The sequence below is a fragment of the Epinephelus fuscoguttatus genome, linkage group LG23, assembly GCF_011397635.1.
Source record: "Epinephelus fuscoguttatus linkage group LG23, E.fuscoguttatus.final_Chr_v1".
In the NCBI taxonomy this organism is placed as follows: Eukaryota; Metazoa; Chordata; class Actinopteri; order Perciformes; family Serranidae; genus Epinephelus; species Epinephelus fuscoguttatus.
This window is the reverse complement of record NC_064774.1, coordinates 14729153-14749722: the sequence shown is the minus strand read 5'-3', so window position 1 is coordinate 14749722 and position 20570 is coordinate 14729153. Positions and strand designations below refer to the sequence as shown.

At 40.4% G+C, this 20570-nt stretch overlaps 1 protein-coding gene across 1 annotated transcript; it reads right to left on the bottom strand.

The window, feature by feature from the left end:
* Positions 1-5022: 5022 nt before the first annotated feature.
* On the bottom strand, positions 5023-19195 carry LOC125883841 (copper chaperone for superoxide dismutase-like). The gene is made up of 8 exons (XM_049568432.1): positions 19060-19195; positions 18708-18780; positions 14480-14617; positions 11422-11596; positions 9107-9167; positions 8667-8744; positions 8418-8521; positions 5023-6282 (listed from the first exon to the last, which is right to left on the bottom strand). Exons 1-8 carry the CDS (start codon positions 19192-19194, stop codon positions 6123-6125), a joined length of 924 nt encoding a protein of 307 aa, XP_049424389.1. The 5' UTR covers position 19195; the 3' UTR covers positions 5023-6122.
* Positions 19196-20570: the final 1375 nt, after the last annotated feature.

Here is a 20570-nt window from a genome sequence, read left to right as displayed (position 1 = left end):
GAAAATCAGCAGCATCAAAAAACAAGTGTATTCACTGATTTATATCACCGTATGTTAAGTTTTGAATCAATAAACAGACAAAAATAGTCTATGTAAAGGTCCAATGTGTGAGATATAGAGGGATGTATTAGCAGAAATTGAAATATATTATAACAACTATGTCTTTGCATGTTTGCATGTTCTCCCCATGTCAGCATGGGTTTTCACTGGGTACTCCAGCTTCCTCCCACTGTCCAAAGACATGCAGTTTAATTGGTGACTCTAAATTGTCCGTAGGTGTGAATGTGAGTGTGGAATGGTTGTCGGTCTCTACATGTCAGCCCCGTGATAGTCTGGCAACCTGTCCAGGGTGTACCCCGCCTCTCACCCAATGTCAGCTGGGATAGGCTCCAGCCCCCCCCCCCCATGACCTCCGATAGGATAAGCAGCTACGGAAAATTAATGTATCAATAAATGTCTTTGTAAGCGTATGATCACCTCAAAATGAGATTCATTATGTTTTCGTTACCTTAGAATGAGCTGTTTATATCTGCATAGTAAGGGTGGGAATCACCAGAGTATCTTTGATACGATATTATCACGATACTTAACTCATGATACAATATTACTGTAAATATGTTGCAACAGGCTGAGTATTGCTACAAAATATATTGCAATTTATTACCTTTTTTTATCTGTAAATTATGTCCCCAAAGGAAAACTCTGTCAACGTCTGTTTTATCTAGTAAGATAAAGTTTTCGGTCTATTCATGTCACTTCAGCCATTTTTTTTTGCTGCAGCAAAATGTATCTAGCGGACTGAAAAAGCAACTGATCATATTATTGTAGTAGACCAACTAAAGTTAAATATATATTTATAATGTAAATAATTTATATAATAAAAAAAATTAATACGGGGCAGCACGGTGGTGTGGTGGTTAGCACTCTCGCCTCACAGCAAGAGGGTTGCCGGTTCGATCCCGGGCGTGGGAGCCCTTCTGTGCGGAGTTTGTTCTCCCCGTGTCAGCGTGGGTTCTCTCCGGGCACTCCGGCTTCCTCCCACAGTCCAAAGACATGCAGGTTAATTGGTAACTCTAAATTGTCCATAGGTGTGAATGTGAGTGTGAATGGTTGTCTGTCTCTATGTGTCAGCCCTGCGATAGTCTGGCGACCTGTCCAGGGTGTACCCTGCCTCTCGCCCGATGTCAGCTGGGATAGGCTCCAGCCCCCCCGCGACCCTCAAGAGGATGAAGCGGTTAGAAGAAATTAATACTTGGCACTGTGTGACGATACGATAATGCCACACAAAAATATCGCGATACAATGCTGTACCGATCTTTTCAACCACCCCTATTGATAGGGAGCAAGTTTCTCGTTCACAGATATCGCAACGTTGACCTGCCATGTTTCTTTCTTTCTTTCTTTTTTTTTTTTTTAAAGATTATTTTTCTGGGCTTTTTGCCTTTAATTGACAGGACAGTGTGTGAAATGGGGAGACAGACAGAGAACGGGGACTGACTGTAGGGTCGCAGGCCGGACTCGAACCCCCACTGCAGCGAGGCAATGCCTCTGTATGTGGGGCGCCGGTACCATCCACCACACCACCGACGCCCCAACCCGCCATGTTTCTATAGTAGCCCAGAAATGACAAACCGAACACTGGCTCTAGATAGGGCCATATGCGTGTTCACAACAGCCACCGTAGTGAGCAGCACCTCCGCAACGGGCTGAGCACTGTCAGAAAAACACAGGATTTTAATATGAAGCTGGTTTAAATCACCAGATCCATTTGTTTTGGAGAGGAAGAGGCCTCTGTGGATAATTCGGCTCCCGGAAAAAAACCTCCTGAATGTCTGTATGTTAATTTATCAGAGAAATAAGGTGAGCACATACTACAAAGTGCTGGGCTAGCGGCCTGTCCCCAACATGCCAAACAGCATTGAAGAAACACTGATTTGTAACGTGAAACTGCTTTATTAAGTGTTTTTACCAGTTTAAATCATCAGGTACCTTTGTTTTGGAGAGGACGAGACCTCTGTGGATAATTCAGCTCCTGATAAAAACCTCCTGGATGTCTGGATGTTAAGTTATCAGAGAAATAAGATGAGCACACGTTAGCAGATGCTAGGCTAGCGGCTCGTTTCTTACATGCTAAACAGTGTCAGACAAACATGGATTTATAACATGAAACTACTTCATTCAGTGTTTTTACCGGCTTAAATCACCAGGTCTGATTGTTTTGGAGAGGAGGAGACCTAATTCTGCTAACGGTAAAAACTTCTGGAGAGTCTGGATCAAAAAAAACAGGTGAGCACACAGTAGCAGGTGCTAAGCTAGTCGCCCATAGCATAACGGGAAACTGCTTAATCCTGTGTTTTTACCTGTTTTAATCACCAGGTCCGTTTGTTTTGGAGAGGAACAGACCTCTGCGGATAATTCAGCTCCTGGTAAAAACTTTATTAACAATTAACACTGAGGGAATCATAACCAGGAGACGTTTCAGCTGGTGGCAATCTGAAGTACTCACTGCTAGATGCCACTAAATCCTCCTAAATCTTAGAAGGGACAACACAGTACTTCCAGTAAACAAGGATATTTTTACTATTTCCTAACATTTTATAAATTATTAATACAAAGAAAAGAATCCACACATCAGACGATAACATAAACAAACATTGGCTGAAGTTCAACATTCACATTTTGTTCACAGCCCTCAGACACAAATGGAAAAACGACTCCAGCTGAACTTTTAGGGGAAAATTCAATAAGCTTATTCGGGCATCCCCAGGACAAGACAGATGCTCAATTTGCAAAATCAATACAAACCTTGCTACATGATCTCATATGGCCAACATGGTGCACACACCGTCCCAATACTGATGTCATCATCAAGAGGGAAAATATGTGTCAACAGACATGAACGAGTGTCAGCAGTTGGAAAATGTGTACATTATTATATAACACTTGAATCATCACAAGAGGACATCAGAGGATCTGAAGCAGAAAATTGTCAGTTTCCTGTACGGCTCTAAAGTTGGCTGTGACAGCGATGAAGGAACTGTACACTCAAGCGCCATGTTGGGGAAACAGCTGAGCACACAGTCCTTCAAGGAACCCCCCCGCTCAAACTTTAAACCCCCCTCGGCCTTTCACTCTGGATGGAATTCGACTCCCTCCTCCAAGCTCTTACGGATGTCTCTTACCCAGGTCACTCACACCACCTCATGGTCTTAAAATGAACACACTAAGGTAGGTGGTGTGGTGGTAGTTGATGAGTGGGTGGGTGGGTGTATGACTAGGTAGATGGGTAGGTTACCAAGGAGGAAGTGGGTATACTCTTATATATTTCAATGGCGTACCATCAGTTCATGTTCACTAAAGCCCAGTTCAGACCAAAGATTTGCAACGAGACGAGTTGAAACAGGCAACTACTTGCTATGTGCTGTTCTGAAATGCTCAATCGGTTCACATCAATGCAACTAGATGAGATGGTGTATCATCTCTATGCAACAACTCTGTACTTCTGTTCTGATTTGCAGCTTTTCAGGCTTATTTTGTGGCTAAATATATTTTGTAGCTTCCTAAAATATGAATGAGGATAGTGATAGTGAGATACTGGCTACAGCTGCATTTGTAGTAGTGATGAAAGAGCGAAAAACATAAATAAAACGAGCATCAGATGGACTGTATTCATAGTAAATACGCCACAATAATATAAATAATCAGCGCCAATTAATCAGTCAGTGATAATGTGTGTGGGCGGGTCATAAGGAAGCACCATGAGGACGGAAACAGAGGGCTCTGCGGGGACAGAGCACCTGCCTCAGCAAGCAAACATGCTGTCTGCGGTCATTTCGACTTGACCATCAGGCTTCAATACAAGCTGACTGGCCGTAGAAACAGGCGACGTGCCATACATTCTAATACCAGCTGCTGGCGATTTGACCAGCTGAGTTGCAGGTGACATCATCAGCTGGCTTGAGTCGAGCTCAGATGGCCAGTTCACACCGCTGCAACTTTTCTCTGCAATGTTCTAAAACAGTTTCATCTCGTCGCGAATCTTTGGTCTGAAATGGGCTTAAAAGTGTTTGTTTTTGCCACTGACAGGATCAGATTATTATAGGATAGGTGTTTTAACAACATTACAGAACAGATCCCTACAGAGATACACCTTTTTACTACCAACAGAGAATAAGTTTTGAAAAGGCAATGCAGTGCTTGTATCTAATCGGGAAATTTCATTTACAGAATATGAGAAACAACATCTTGGAGACTTAAAGTGAAATTTCAGTTTATTTCAACCTGTCTCCTATCGTCCTAAATTTGTTTCAAGTGACTTGTGACATAGAAATAATAGTTAGCATGTTAGCCGTTAGCCTAGATGCAGCCGGGGCGCATCGTAGCGTCAGACCTGTTAAAACGGAAGTGAACGGGCATACCTTCAAGTGCGAAGTTAGTCCACTAAACAAGCTTTTTTTCCACAAAGACCGCCTCATATTGTTAGGATAAATGTCAGAACATACAGAAAACGACATGTAAACGTGTTGTCTTACCTTACCGTTGTGCTGCCATGTTTGTTTACCATCTAGCTCTGCTTTCCAAAGCACAGCCGAAATATTGCGAGAACAAGCAGCGATCTCATACCGCCACATTTTGTTTTCACAATTAGGAAATGCACACTTATGAACCAATTTACTTTGCCAAACTGATCTCCGACTTGTTGCCCGTAATCTCCGGTAATGCCCTCCACCTGGAGTAGTATCCAGCTGGGCTTTATCTAGAGCCGCTTGTTCTCACGAGACAAACATGGCAGCACACCGGTAAGGTAAGACAACACGTTTACATGTCGTTTTCTATATGTTCTCTGACATTTATCCTAACGATATGAGGCGGTCTTTGTGGAAAAAAAGCTTGTTTAGTGGACTAACTTTGCACTTGAAGTATGCCCGTTCACTTATGTTTTAACAGGTCTGACGCTACTATGCACCCCGGCTGTATCTAGGCTAACGGCTAACATGCTAACTATTATTTCTATGTCACTAGTCACTTGAAACAAATTTAGGACGATAGGAGAAGGGTTGAAATAAACCGAAATTTCCCTTTAACTTTTAACGTGTACTTGGTATGGGCACCTTGGGGCTACGAGCAGAGATGTAAAAAAGACAGGTGAAACAAAAAGCTCTACAAATTGTGGCCCATCCTGTTCATCTCCTATGTAAAGAATGCATAGAAATGCCCTTGGGAAGAGGCTATAGAGCCGCTGCAGAGACCTGCAAAAGTCTTTCACACCAAATTCAATGACTTTGCTAAATTTGTAACCACCATTCGCACTGGAACCATGTTTGTTACTGCTGTCTGTACTATGCATGTTGTGGTATTCATTGTATGTACTGTGATCTTACTGTGATGTAAAGCCAAAGGCAAATCCCCATGTTTGGGGCTGTTTCTGGTTAAGCCATGTATCAGCCATGCATCCCTTATTTTTAGCTATCAATTTTTCAATGAGCCGTAATCTGTCTAGTTGGTTGACTGCAGCTGGTGGGCTTTTAGACAGTAAATATACTTTAATATAAGCATCACACCATTTTGTAATCCTATTTGTGTGTTGATTTTCCTCCTAAACTCAAAAATGTAAATAGATATTTTCATCATTTACCCCCATTATTACTATAACTGATTTCTGAAAGCTTGCATAATTAACTTGGACACTTTAATACCAAACTGAAGCGCATTTATCTCAGTCAGTGCATCAGTTTAGACTGTGATGAGACAGTTGTGTCAGAGGCGGCTGGTTAAACAAACATATAACAGTATTAACAGACATCTAGCTAATCAAAGGTGACTTTCACAAAGTCCCAGCCGGTTTTAATCTGCTTTAGTGCTTTTAAAATCCTCAGAGGACAGCAACCGCAGCTGCAAGAGGGTTTGATTTTATCACAGAGAGAAAAAACAACAAGAAAATAAGGCCATTTTTCTTTGGTCGTCTGTCCAGCTGTCTGGAAACATACTCCTCAGTGCTCTGTCTACCTCGCTTCAGCTCTGACCTTCTGTCAACAAAGGTCCTCTGCGTTTCTCGTAAATGTGCCCCTTTCGTTCAAACTGTCCAACACAGGTTACGCAGGTTACAGATTTGGCTGGCAGTGTCAGAGGTGCGCTGCCGGTGTCTCTGTGCTGGCCTTGCTCCGACCTTTCCCCGCTATCGGCCTGTCTCTTTCCTCCCACAGCGTGACCCCATCACAGGCACAAATTTGTTTGGGGTTCTGGAAAAGACCTGCTGATCGGGCGATGATCCCACAAGCCAGTCTGTAGAGGATAAGACAAGAGACAGTGTTTGAAACAAATGAGAAAATCAGCTTCTTGTAACTGTTTTTGTGTCTAAAGCCCTGTTTCCACCAAACACTTTAGGTATGGCACCTTTGGACCCTAAAGTAACCCTTCAGACATGGTACCTAGACCCTAGTGTTTCCACCAAAACAGTACCCTAAAACGTGGGCAGGATTGTTGTCACTCACTGCTCCATCTAGCACTCAGCGTGTTTCCTCCTTTATCAGTCTGCAGCTCGTTTATCATCCACAGAACGAGGTTGAATGCCGACATTTTCAGAACAAAATAGAACAGGCTGCAGTGAGAGTCTCTCTCCATGGGGTATTTACAAATAGCAGGTTTGTGCATTTAGTCCTTCTCAGGCAAGCTCAGGGGTTTAGTGTTGTTGGAGCCCACAGGAACGACGCTCCACAATGGGGTTTTTTTTTCTCAGAGTGAGGATTAGAATATGTTCACATAACCTGGCCAAAATTAATATATGTAAACGCTTGAAGATCCACTCATTACTAAAAGTGTATGTCATTTAAAAACTAAAGTAATGGTAAAAGTTGTCACAGAGAGGCCATGTTTACACGAAAACGATTCACTGAAAACAGAATCGTTTTTCATTTTCATTTTGAAAAAAGTTCCGCGTTTAGACAAAGTTTTGATAACAATTGCCATGCACACAGATCCACAAAAATGACCAAAAACGCTGCAGTATACATGCCAGGCCAGTAGTTGGCGGTGTGACGTTTGTCTGGAAGGACAACAAGGTGGAGTTGCTTCAATCTACACTATGAAGGGGAAGCTTTGATAAATTCAATAGGGTGAGCAGCACAAACAGAGCTTGGGAGTCCGCCATTGTTGTTGTGATGATAGACTTTCTCGCGCATGCCTAGTGACTGGAACCATAATGCACATGTGCGAAAAGTTTCCGTTTTCAGAGGAGCTGCATATTGCAAGTTTACATGACAACGGACACGGTGCCGTTTCCAAAAAATTGCACTTTGGAACCCGTTTTCAAAACGCTGGTGTCGTGTAAACGATCGGCCAAAACGCAACAAAAGTTTACCATTTACAGTTGAAATCGTCGTCGTATAAACGGGACCTGAAATTTAAGGCGTGTTGATGGATTCATGTCATCAGCTCATGCATTAAGTAACATTCCACCTTTAAAGTCGTCTGCAGTCAGCCCAGTGAATGAAGTTCTTTTTTCTCAGACTCCAGCTGCTGTGAGAGGCAGCAAAACATGCTCTAATTTTATAGTTACAGTTTACTAATTAAACTCTCCACAGTATGAACAGTGGTTACATGAGCCTCAAAACCAGCCACAACTCAGCCTTGAGCAGAGTGACCGTCCTCTACTGACCAATCAGACTGCAGTGTTCACAGCTCCACCTTTTAGTACCAGATCTGTGTGCTAGGTACCCCAACAGAGGGGGGACCAAAAATGGGGACGGTACAGAGCGGTTCCATTGGTACCATCCACAACTATTCACAGTGGAAACACCATCAGTAATTTTTACTGCAGCAAAATGTATCTAGTGGACTGAAAAAGTAATTGATGTCATTATTACAGTAGGCTGCCAAAAGTTTAATTTTTATTTCTAATATAATTTATATAGTAAAAAAATCCACACTTGGCATCTGTGTGATGATGTGATATTGCCACACAAAAAGATTCTGATACTATGCTTTATCGAATTTTCCCCCACCCTTAATGAGATCAACAGTTTTTGAAGTTGGCCCAGTACTGAGCTGGAGCGCTGCACCCATCACCCACGAAACAGGCTGCAATGTAAACACTCAGGGCATGTTCAAGTTAACATTTATTTAAGCAGCACTACTGAGAGGAGAGAGAGGCAATGCAGTAACAGAATCTTGATCCATATTTTAGCAGCGCTGCCTAGTTTGACAGTTTGACTGCGGTATACAGGCAGTGACTGACATGACTGACATCCTCGGCTCTGACTGGTTGTTGCTGATGGCGCCTCGGTATTAGAAGCAGTAGGAAGAGGAGCAGGGACATGATTTCTTTCACAGACTATCTGTGTCATGTACTTCTTTCAGATATAGAAACAAATATGACAGTATAAGCTACCAACTGCAGCTTTTAATCACTGCTGACCCACCTCTCCCCAGAGTTCCCAGTAAGTTTGGAGAGAGGGTGACTGCCTCGACCCAGGTCGTCTTCGCCTGCATCCACCACCAGCGATCGGCCAATCACATCCCATACCTGCAGCGTGGGCAACACATCGATGAAGAAGAAATTAAAAGTTGGCTTTCTTTTGGGAATCAGATGTTGATATATGACATCTTTGCTTCTTGAAACTACTCACCTGCCTTACTACTAGTGCTAAACATGTGTGTATGTGTGTTACCTTTAGCTGACCGTCCTCTTGTCGAAAAGACGCTCTGCCATCTGGTCCAGCCATGATATTCCCCAGATCACCTACATGCTGTACGACAAACACACAGTGAATAAGTAACGCTGAGCCACACAGCGTGAAAGTCAGGATACACCACCTTAGACTTACAGCTCTGTCACACACACTTTATTGAAAATGTAGCACCTGAAGCAGAACTGCTCAAAATGGCTCCTGCGGGACACATTTGGCAATCTGAGAGAAGTGTCAGATCTTACATTTGGCTTGAGTTGAAATTTTTATTAAATCTCAGGAGGGATTTTGTCAGAATTCATTATTTACTGACGCCATTTACGGTCTGGCACGGATGATCTACAGCACAGAGCAGCCTCCAAAAAATATAAAAGTGAACGATTATACGGGAAGTTATTTTTGAGGAGCAGATATGACCGTACCCGTTCAGAGTCTCCAGGACCACCGTGTTGTCTTCCAAAGGGGTTATAGTGCTCTCCACAGCTGTAAGAAGAAGAAGAGGAAATTAAATCTAATTAAACATCAATGAAAAAAGTTAGTTTATATTGCAATTTCGTACGACAGCAATATACGTTTAACTACGGATGCCACTGCTGTTCACTGTCCGCCACGAACAAAGCCAAGACACTAAAACCCTGGATGGATTTTAAAGATCAGGGTTTCCCACACTTTTTAACCGACGAATTGTCATTAGTTTTCTGCAATATTTTATCCCATTTCCATGCCTTCATTTAAGTAGTTTAAAATAGGTACATTATTAAACACTTCCCAGGCATTTAACAATAAGCAAACTGCTCGTGTTGATAAATTTACTCACTTGTTAGACATTCCTGCCGCTAACTACCTGCATATACCAATAGACCAGGGGTCGTACTCACAAACATTCTGAGAGCACTCTCAGAGAGCTCCTAACTTAGGCTAAAAACTTATAGTACATAGCTAAGGAGTGATTTAGGAAAGTTTTCAGAGCAACTCTGCGCAAGGAAGGGACAGAAACTTTTATCTTAGTGAGGTGGTTGACCCCATTTATAGGTGTGATGAATACAGCCCCAGACCGGCACACAGGGGTCCTTAGTAAATGTCAAGGCCACGCCCCTTTTGGGGGTGGAAAACTGAAGATCCTTGTAATTTCTGACAAGTTTGTGTGCATTTATTATTATTAAACTAACATTTGTTTTATGGACATGTCTAATGATTAATTTTTGCTAATTTGTCTGAATCTGACCGTTCTTGATACGATAATAAAGGACAGTTGATTGGCATCATGACCTTTCAGTCTTCCCTCGTTCAAGCAAATCAATGACTACACACTGGCCAGTAGTTAGTCAGCTTGGGTAAGCCTGTTAGAAAATACCGTGGGTTGCAGGCGGTCATCAATTGACATGCAGCATTTTGAGTAAGTTATTAATAACTTACAGAAACTTTGTGCAATAATCCAACTTCTACCTTCTCATCCCCTCTTTCTACCTCTCTAACACAGCAAGCAGCTTTATCATTAGTGCTGCTGCGCTCTGGCTTTCCGTTATTTAGCTGTTGCCCACGACTGGCCAGTAACATTATTACAGTCAGACCTTTTTTAAACCCAGAAAGACGCTGAAATACTCACTCACGCTTTCATTACCAGCCATTTAGACCACTGCAATTCCTTTTTCACCGGACTGCCCGAAAAGTCAATAAGAAAACTACAGTTAGTCCAAAATGCTGCAGCCAGAGTGTTGACCAAAACAGGAAAATGGATCACAGTACCCCACTGCTGAAGTCACTCCACTGACTAAGCATCTCTCTGTCCACACTGAATCCGTTACATATGCATTTCTCTTATGTCATGTAAACACACCACTGTACCTATTAGCTGTGTGCTCATGAAAACAAACCATGTAGGTCATTGGCTGTATGCTGAAGATCATACTTGACACGCGACCACTTAAAAGATGGGTGAGTACTTTCTGTCTTCCTACATTTGTGCTTTTTATAACAGAAAACACATGTTTTATATTGTGATATTTACTGGAAATGGCACACAACACAGCCAACAGCAGGTGGGTTGTTATTAGTGATGGTCATTCCCAGAAACTTTCAGCTCTGGTTTGAGGTTTTGCGGGTTGGGTTTGGAGCACTGTCTAGCGCATTTGTTTGTGGGTTCAACAGGACGGATTGGCTCTGGTGATCTGGCCCGGATATTACTTAGCGATCATGATATAACTGGTGATTTAATTAAATATGTATATTTGATTGAATCACAAGGTATCGTTAGGTGTTTGTAAAAAAAACAACCTATTCATACCAACTATTTGATCAAGGCTCAGCTGAGATTTAGTTGGGGCTGACAGTCTGATGCTCCTGTACTGTGTGATTAAACTGCAGCAGCCTCCCACTCAAGCAGCTATCCATCAGCAGTAACTGTCACCAGCATGATACGATTTACCGCACTGACAGTGGATATTCAGATTCTTATGTACCTCAGATCTTACTGTGAAAGCAGGGTTGGAAATTAGCACCTGTCACCAGACAAATGCTATTAAAATATGCAAGTGGCTGCTAGATTTGCTTCACTTCACAGCCCAAAAAAATGTACACCAGTATTCCAAACCTTTCCAAAACATTCTGTTAATTTCAAACCAGTTTCTCTAATTTTATAACTTCTCCACGAATCTAATGACCATGGAATCCCTGAGAGATGCTCCAGTCTGCCCAAACCCCCCTTATATTATCTGCTCCTATAAAGCAACAGTCCTACCTGAGGCAGTCTCGTGTGAGGTCCCCCAGAGCGTGGACATGAAGGCCGTGGAGTCCGGGCTCCAACCCGTCAATTGTCCCATCAATCAAGCACTGCTCCTCAGACAGCTGCAGGAAACGCACCACCCCTTGAATCTTTCCTTCACTAGCCAGCATGGCCACTGCTGAACCCAGGTCTGTCATAAAAAAACAACAACCCACAGACATCCTCAACAACGTGTGTGTTTCTGTTTGTGATCTTGTTGACACTCCCTCACATCTGGACATGTCGAGATGGTGTTCAGTTGTTGCTGCAGTTCACATGTGGAATAAGAATGCATCACAAACGCGTCTCCGGTGACTGCCTCTGATCAGATTATGTTTCCCGGCTCATATTTGATTTTATCTGAGGGAAACTGTGACTTCAAATCCCTGTCTGATATCTTGTGCAGGGCAAATCAGCCATAACCAACTGTGTCTGAGAGGCTCTGTGCTAAACGTGTACTACAAAGTTAATCCTCAATGCTCAGGGGTGCATTTAAATTCATACTACACTATATATCAGCTCATTTATGATTAACTGTGACCACCTCAGAGTGATCACATCCCAGTGCAATCATACTTCTGGTTAGACCTCTGTACCTGTGATATGTTTATCCAGGATGTGTTATAGTGACGTGAACAGCACCAGTGTCTCAACAACCTATATTTGCTCTGTAGAGAGATCAATGACAGCAACACTAACAAGTTTAGTAACTGACTTTTGTCCACCAGTTTACAATAAAAGCAAAATGACAACAATGTGCGTAAAGGTGTTTTTGACTTCCTGTAGCACTACGGCTGGGTATAAATATGTCATACCTTAAAAGTATCAACTGAAATAACCCAGTACCGAGCAGTATCGAAACTTGTTTGGCACAGGGAAACAGAGATCTGTGTGGGTACATGAGACCCTAAAAAGAGGGTGGGTCATGGGGAGTACCTCCAGTTGGTCCAGGAGCTTCACATCCATGCTGGCTGTTTCTAGGCATATTTTAGGATGACTCGGGGGCAGTTTGACAACCTGCTGTCTGTCGTCAGGACGTATAGATCTGGGTATCCAGCAACCACTACCACCACCAATTTCTCGTCCATTTTACTAACTGTAAAATTGTTGTCATGACCACCACAGAAGGCCCGCCTCTCAAATCCTCAGATTGGACAATGGGAAAAAAGATGACGAAAAAAAGAGATGACGTGGGGTGTTCTTCTGCTCTGAAAAAAGAAATGAAAATGAAGTACTCTATCCTCCTGGGACCCGAACTTTTGTTTGGTATGCTAACTAACTATGCAACTAAACAATGTCCTCAAATGAGACGACAGTAAAGTCCCAATGTCCACTAACGAGACAATAATAAAGTTCCCATGTCCTTTAACGAGCTGAATATTCCCAATGTCTTCAAGATGTCTTCAAATTAGCACTTCCTAGGTAACAGCGTCTTACCTTGATACTGTTGCTAAAATTGGTCAAATTTGTTGCCATATCAAATTACAAACATTATTAATCACAAATAAACAAGTTTCAACCATAAAATGTGATCAGGTTTTGGACCTTGCCCACCTTTGTGTTGGGATCAGCTGCAGACTGACTTGGCAGAGATGGCTGCCATCTTGTTTTTACATGGATTAGTGTATTGTGCTCTCTATTCTATCACTAGATGGCACAAAAAGTGTCCACGAAGGAGGACAACAGGTCTAAGTTAAGCAGAATGAAGTAGACGGTCAAGTAATCCCAAAATGTGATGTCCTCATATTAGGACATGGGGTCTCAAGAGGATATTGGCGTCGGTATTAATTCACTGCGGTGCCCAGAGAGGCAGTCAGAGCTACAGGCTACAATGAGGCTAAAAACAGAGTTCAAATTACGTTTTTCCAAACAACTTTTTATGTCGGGGCTTCAGGACACTTGGATCACTACGGACGAGCAGTATGGAGATATTTTATGGTTTCAGTTATGTGTTTTTGGACGTTTGAATCTGGGGCGCCGTAAGCCTCCATTAGTGCTACCCACTCTCCCCTGGGATCTCCGCAACTGTTGTGAGGCCACTAAAACTTCACCTGAGCCTCCATCGGCATATGGGTGAGTAGATAATGGCTGAATTTTCATTTTTGGGTGCACTATCCCTTTAAGGGTACAGCTATGGGTACTGATAACGTATCTTTTTAAACAGTACCCAGCCCTGTGTAGCACTATGGAGCTGTTTTTGGATGACTGGGTCACTGTTTTGCTTAAGGTCCCACATGTACACACACCCATGCAGGTGACACAATACACCTGCACAGGTCCTGTCAATGGTCTCACACAATTCAACTGATCAGCAGTTGGAGGTAACCCATTAAGCTATGTTGCAAGGTGCCAACAAAGGTAAGGAAGAAGAAGAAGGCTGGTAAATACACTCTAAATACTCGATTTAAAATGCTTTAAAAAATTACTATGCAATTGTTTTATATATAAGGAAGGAAATTCACTAGACACGTTTGTTAGACCTCAAGGATACACAGTCAGTTTTGGAGAGCGACACCACATGGAGACACAACTTTAGTTTGTTTACAACAAAACCCCACAGGGCACCTTTAAGGCATTCAGGAATAATAACGAAAAGACTGTTTAAAAATTCATCCTCACACACACACACACACACCAACGTTCTGTGTGTTTTCACATTTCACTTTACAAAAGAGGCCTGCACAGTCTTATAAAACAGTCTGCAACTGATTTAAATGAGTAAATATCTGATTTGAGAAAACAAAGACAAGACTCTTTATGTGTCTGAGAATTAATTTGCTGTGTGTAAATTAATTAGATTATAGTGCATATTAATGTAGGAATATACAGAACACATTTTCTTTATTTATTTATCTATCTAGTTATTTATGATATATTTTATAAAATCCATAAATTACTACAAGATTTTAAATCTGACCCGACTTTTGGTACTTGTACATTTTCAATACGTGATGCTACAGACACATTTTGGTCGGTACTTTAGAGTCTAGAGGTGTGATAACCAGCCTCTGTCCTGTCCTGTGGTTTCTCTCACCTTGCTCTGATCCTCCGATGCCTTTCAGCACAGCTCTGCGTCCGGTGCTCTCTATCAGAGCCTGCACCTCTGCAGTGGTCAGAGTCGACTCCACCAACACCTCCTCCTTACCTACATCGACACTGACAGACTGTACTCCTGCACACATGTGAACAGAGGTGCAAATTATCAACTGACAGACACAAAAACAGACAGGGAAGTAACACACATGCAGACAAAAATTAAATTCAATTGTATAACCAACTGAATACTCCTGTGTCGTGTCCACTTTTCCATTTTGTCACATCTATGAGCAGTTTCTGTGCTTGTCTGTGTTTGTGAAATGGATATGGGACTCTTTAGGTCAATTTCTTAAACAATTTCACCTAAGTTTCCTGAAAAAGGATGATGAAATTTGGTTCAAGTTGTAGGAGCAAAGAGAGACAATGTTCTGAGACTGGTATTTTAGTTGTATAAATTTTGTTTGCAGATTCCCAGAGGAATTTCCTTAAAAGAGCTGCTCCGTTTGACCTGAATAATAAATAATTAATAATTTCTTAAATAATGGAAACATTACTCTTTTATATGTCGTTTGGTACAGAGAGCTTGCCTGTTGACATATTGCACATATTTTGCATTTTCAGCTGACCTGCACTCGCGTACAGTCTCTAGGTTACAAAATCTAAGCATTCAATAGTACTTAATTAATTGGAAGTATACCAATTGAAAGTTGTCTCTGTGTAGCCTATATGCCAGTCTTATTCTTATTTTATTTTATCTTATCTTATTTTACTTTATTTTGTATTATTATTTTTTTATTTATTTTATTTGTTTTGTTTTATTTTGTTCTATTTTGTTTTATTCTATTTTAGTTTAGTTTATTTTATCTTATTTTTTTATTTTAATTTACCTTATTTTATCTTATTTCATTTTGTTTTATTTTAATTTATCTTTCTTTCTTTATCTATCTTTCTTTAATTTATTTAATTTGATTTTATTAGGGTATCTAATTAATTATTAGGGATCTGCAGACATGTAAAAGCATGTACATGTTACTTGATAATTTATGCATTTTAATAAGGGCTGCACAATATATCCAATATTTACCGTCAGCGCAATACCAACATGTCCGACACAGGCATCGCCAAGGGCTGCTTGAACTGCGATATATTGTATATTTACTGTGCCATTCATGCATACACTGCATCTCATGTTGAAACAGTGGCGTCAGGTGACTTTAGGCCGACTAGTTTTTAAAGTATCATGGGTTGTTGTTATCACATTGTCCATGATGTGTCTGTGTTTTTGTTCTGGTGCTCCGCACAGATCTGACACCTGTCCGCCTGCACACCTGTTCTCATCCCCAGCATTTCATGGTAAAGACAAAGACAGCAGGGGCGTCAGGGAGGTCCCCAGAGACCACTGGGAGACATTACATGTGTTTTAAGCTTAATAAAATACAACCGACACGTTAGAGACGATGGTACACAATGGTAGACATTAAAACTGTATACTTTATATCACGAGTCATATCGTCATCACAGTATTCAACAAAGTTATCTTATAAGGCATGTTTTCCTGATATTGTGCAGCCCTAAATTTACTGTATAACACTTAGAGTTTACTTGTAATGAAATGTACTATATAAATGAACTTGCCTTACTGAGTAACAAGACATGCTACTGTACACTGGAATGCATGAAAAAAGGGCAGCTATGAACAGCTGACTGATAAAAGCTGTCTGACATAATCTGCTGTGTCATGGTGCTCTATCTGTGTCAACTTGCACTGGTGCTCATACACTGACCGTTACTACACATAACAAATAACTTCCTGCATTCAAAACCTTTGTTCATCTTTGTGACGATGTATTTTTCAGCTGATCCAAGAAGGTTTTCAAAAAGTTTATTTATCTTTGGAGGTAGAAGAATTTCAAATTTAGAACATCTGGAGATAGGTGGTTTTCAGTGGACACAGTGAAGCAGTCAAAACAAATATTAATGGAGTAAAAAGTAAAGTAGGGAAGACGGGGGATGGTTGTGTCCCGGGGAAGTTATGACACTTTGAATTTCTCCAACCAGGAACAAACCACTAATCATCTGATCTGATGATGAAACAACATGTGAGACAATGTCACGACCTATCCCAGGAAAAATGTTTATATACTTGCTCACACACACTCATAAGTGCAGTACAGACGAGTGCAAACACACCTAGACTGCCAAGAAAGCAAACACACACACACACACACACGAGTGCAAGAGAGGTGAAAACACGCAGCACACACTAGAGTTAACTTCAGTGTTAACTTCACAAAAGGCAGCAGTTTCAACCTTGTTTTAATCTAATAACTAAATTTGGCTGCCACATTGTATGCAAGTAAATTCATCTGATAATTTAATATGGATCACTACAAATGTTTTAAATGTTTTAAAAGTATCAAGTAGTCACACAGTGAGAAAAATAAATCATGTATAGAAATCTAGAATTTTGATGCATCGTGGCGCATCGATGATCGTTTATTCATCGAATCTTCGCAGCAGCTCGTGTTCTGACCGCAGCGGGTAAATATGAGCATGTTACTCCCATGCTGGCCTCGCTCCACTGGCTTCCGGCAGAGGTCAGAGCTGACTTTAAAGTGCTTTTTGCTTACATATAAAATTGTGAATATCATTGCACCACAGTACTTGTCAGACGTGGTTAAACTGTACAAGCCTGCATGTGACCTGCGCTCCCATGGGACTCATCTTCTGAGTGTCCCCAAGGTCCGCAGAAAGACGGCTGGTGAGCGTGCTTTTTCATTTCCTGCACTAAGGTTGTGGAATAATCTACCCATTGGTATTAGATGAAGTATTCACAGCGAAGCTAAAGACCCATCTGTTCACTGTTGTGTATACGTCTTGATTTGTCTGTTTATTGTTGTCTGTCATTGAATTTGAGTGCTGAATAAAAAGTTTTCAGTGTGTTAAGTTTTTGTCATAATTCTTATTTCGACCCAGGCTGTGTCACAGTGAACCCGGACTATGAGGTGAATCATAACATTTCACTCCCTGTGTTTGAGACTGAATCATGCATTTTCTGTTTGTGTCACAGAGATAACAGCTACTCCTTTTAAAGCAACACTTACCTTTCTGGAAATTCTACACTTTTCTTTGTTTAGGTTAAAATGCTATCAGTAAGCTGATGGCACACTAAAATGTAAGTGAATTCCACCAGAGATAAAAACTCATAATTATACCATTCTCATATGGTTCTAAGAAAACTCCAACCAATCATGATTGGCTGAGCGTCCTGTCTGTCTTCCCCACGTGGAGGACATAACCACTCACGTAACATCCTTTTAGTTTGCCTCTAATGTAACAGGCTATAACGTCATATAAGACAACAAAGCATCCAGTTGCTAACGGTTAGCCCACTGTAGCCTAACGTTGCCTGAGCCTCAGTATTATCTTCCTTGTTTGTTGCCAGTCACCAGTACTATCTAACGTTAGCGTTTACGTTATATTATGACTGTGCAGGACGGTAACGTTATGTTTAGTTTGCTTCTAATATAACATATAACGTTATATGACAACACAGCATCCAGTTGCTAATGGCTAACGTTAGCCTACTGTAGCGTAGTCTCTGAAACATTAACGTTATCTTCCTTGTGTGTTTCCAATTACTAGTAACGTTAACGCTACTATCTAACGTTAGCACTGTAACCTTATTCTAAAACTCATCAGTCATCAGTGACTCAAAAATAGGGTTGTAGCGATATACCATGATATAAAAGTTGGCAGTTATCAAACCGTGTACATTTACTTATCTATGATATTTTTAAAAATGCAACTGGACGGAGAATCCTCCTTTTATTTTAGTTGTCTTCAAAGGGGAGACTTTTTGTACACACTTCCACAAACAAAATGGTTTAGTGATAAAATGTTTGTCCAACCAACAATAATCCTACATTTTCATTCTTTACGGGTCATTGGGATTGATGATAATGGTATAAATTCTGTAATACCGTGATACTATCTGAGATGGTTATTGTACCGTGATTATCTCATACAGTTGCATCCATAGTCAAAAATGTTACAATGGTCCCCGGTCTCCCCTACAAGCACCTCAGTAATGTACTTATGTACTAATTCCTGTCATTTCCAGATGACAAGCAGCAGTTACTGCACAGGGAGGTGTTTCAGAGGATGTTAACAAAGATAAAGTAAGTTCTTTTACAGTCCTGGTGAACCTTTAACTGTTTCATTACCTGGTTGACCCTCCAGAGCAGCTCTGACTTTAACTGCGCAGTTCTCACATGTCATCTGCACCGCGAACTCCAGCTGTGGAGGACAAACAAACACCTGTAGCTTATAACATGTATGTATAACATCACATCTGTAGCAGCAGCGGGTGAACTTAGCCCGTTATCTAACTGCGCAGCAACACTGGAGTCACTCATTGTAACTGTCACACAGCAGCAGCAGCAGCAGCAGCAGCTAAACAAGGCATGTTTTTGTTTTGCCATTATTATTATTATTATAATTACGGGATTACGGGTGAAATTGTATCGTGACGCAGCAAAACACGAGGCTAAAACATGACAAGAGTTTCTGTCAAACCTTGGTTGGTCCCACAGAGTCCATGTTGTTTGCGTACGCCGCCGCCTGGGTGATGAAAACTGAGTTAAATAGATAACTTCCCAGTTTTCTAGAAACGGAAGCGAACCAGCTGTACCTGCTAACGGGCGCCGCCATGTTTGTGAGGACACAGTGACGTCGGCGCACGTTACCGCCGCCACGCGACGAGTACCTGCTACTGCAGCTATCGTCTGGTAGAGTTCATATAAATCTGAATGTGTTGAATCAGCCTCCTGTTTAGGAGTTGTTTTTAAAAACAAATAAATAAACTAATAATAATAATAATAATAATAATAATAATTTTATATATATATATATATATATATATACATACATACATACATATATACAGTTTCAGTTTAATGAAATCTAATGTAAATATGTGAATAACAAGCTGATTTATTTCCCCTGTTTGTTTATTCTTTTTTCTTTCTTCTATTATTGGTAAATTTTCAGTTTGACACTGTTATTAATAAAATTGGAAAAAAGCAATTGCAGTTATTTGTTTTGTCTTTTGGAGAAGACTAATGCCTATTTATTTATTTATTGTGTATTGATTGATTGAAATTCTACGAATAAATAAATAAAAAATAAAATAAAATAATGCATTTAAAAAAGTAACAATAAAATACAAAGTAAAGTAGTAGTACAGAAGTATAATTACAATTTTTTGCAATCATTTGTTAATTCAGCCTTTATTTATAGTCAAGAGATAATTGAGTGGAGACCTTTATTTACAATGACATCCAGTCAAACAGATAAAGGAAAAAGAATAAACCACAAAAAGATACTGACACTAACTGAGAAAAGAAATGCCATTTAAAAAATTATTTTTAAAAAACCCATTAAAACTTTTCAAATGGGAAAATAATTTAATAAATAATTTAGAATAATTAAAATGTAAAATAAAATATTGTTATATAAAAAGTCCTACAATTTTGCCACAAAAGTAGATAATTTGATTGATTAAAAATATATTAAATGTAAAATACAGTTATATAAAATGATTACAAGCATAGCTTAGGAGGTTTAGAATTAAATTTCTAAAATGTCCAAAAGATATCAGTGAATTGAATTTAATAAGGAACTGTATTTTCTTCCAGGAGTCAGATGCATTATAGTTAAAAGCAGCTTTCCCAAGTTTGGACCTGTAACTTGTGAAACGCAAAGCAAGAGCCTGTCAGAATGACCCCTGTAAGGGTCCCATTTTTATATATTAATTGTTGCATTTTAATAGTGTGGTTTGTAAAAGTGGTACCTATTTCATAAACTGTTGTTGAGGTTACCTCCAGTGCATCACACTTATTAGAATGATTATATGTTTTAAAGTATATGCAAGATTTTACTCTGCAAATTCAGCTAATGAATAGAGAGAATAGAGAATTTTTTCAACTTTTCTTCTTCACCGTTTAAAGACAGAGGGACTTCCTTAATTTTAGATGTGGTTTTCACAAGGTGATGGGACAGAATTCTTCTTTTGTTTTTTAAATCAA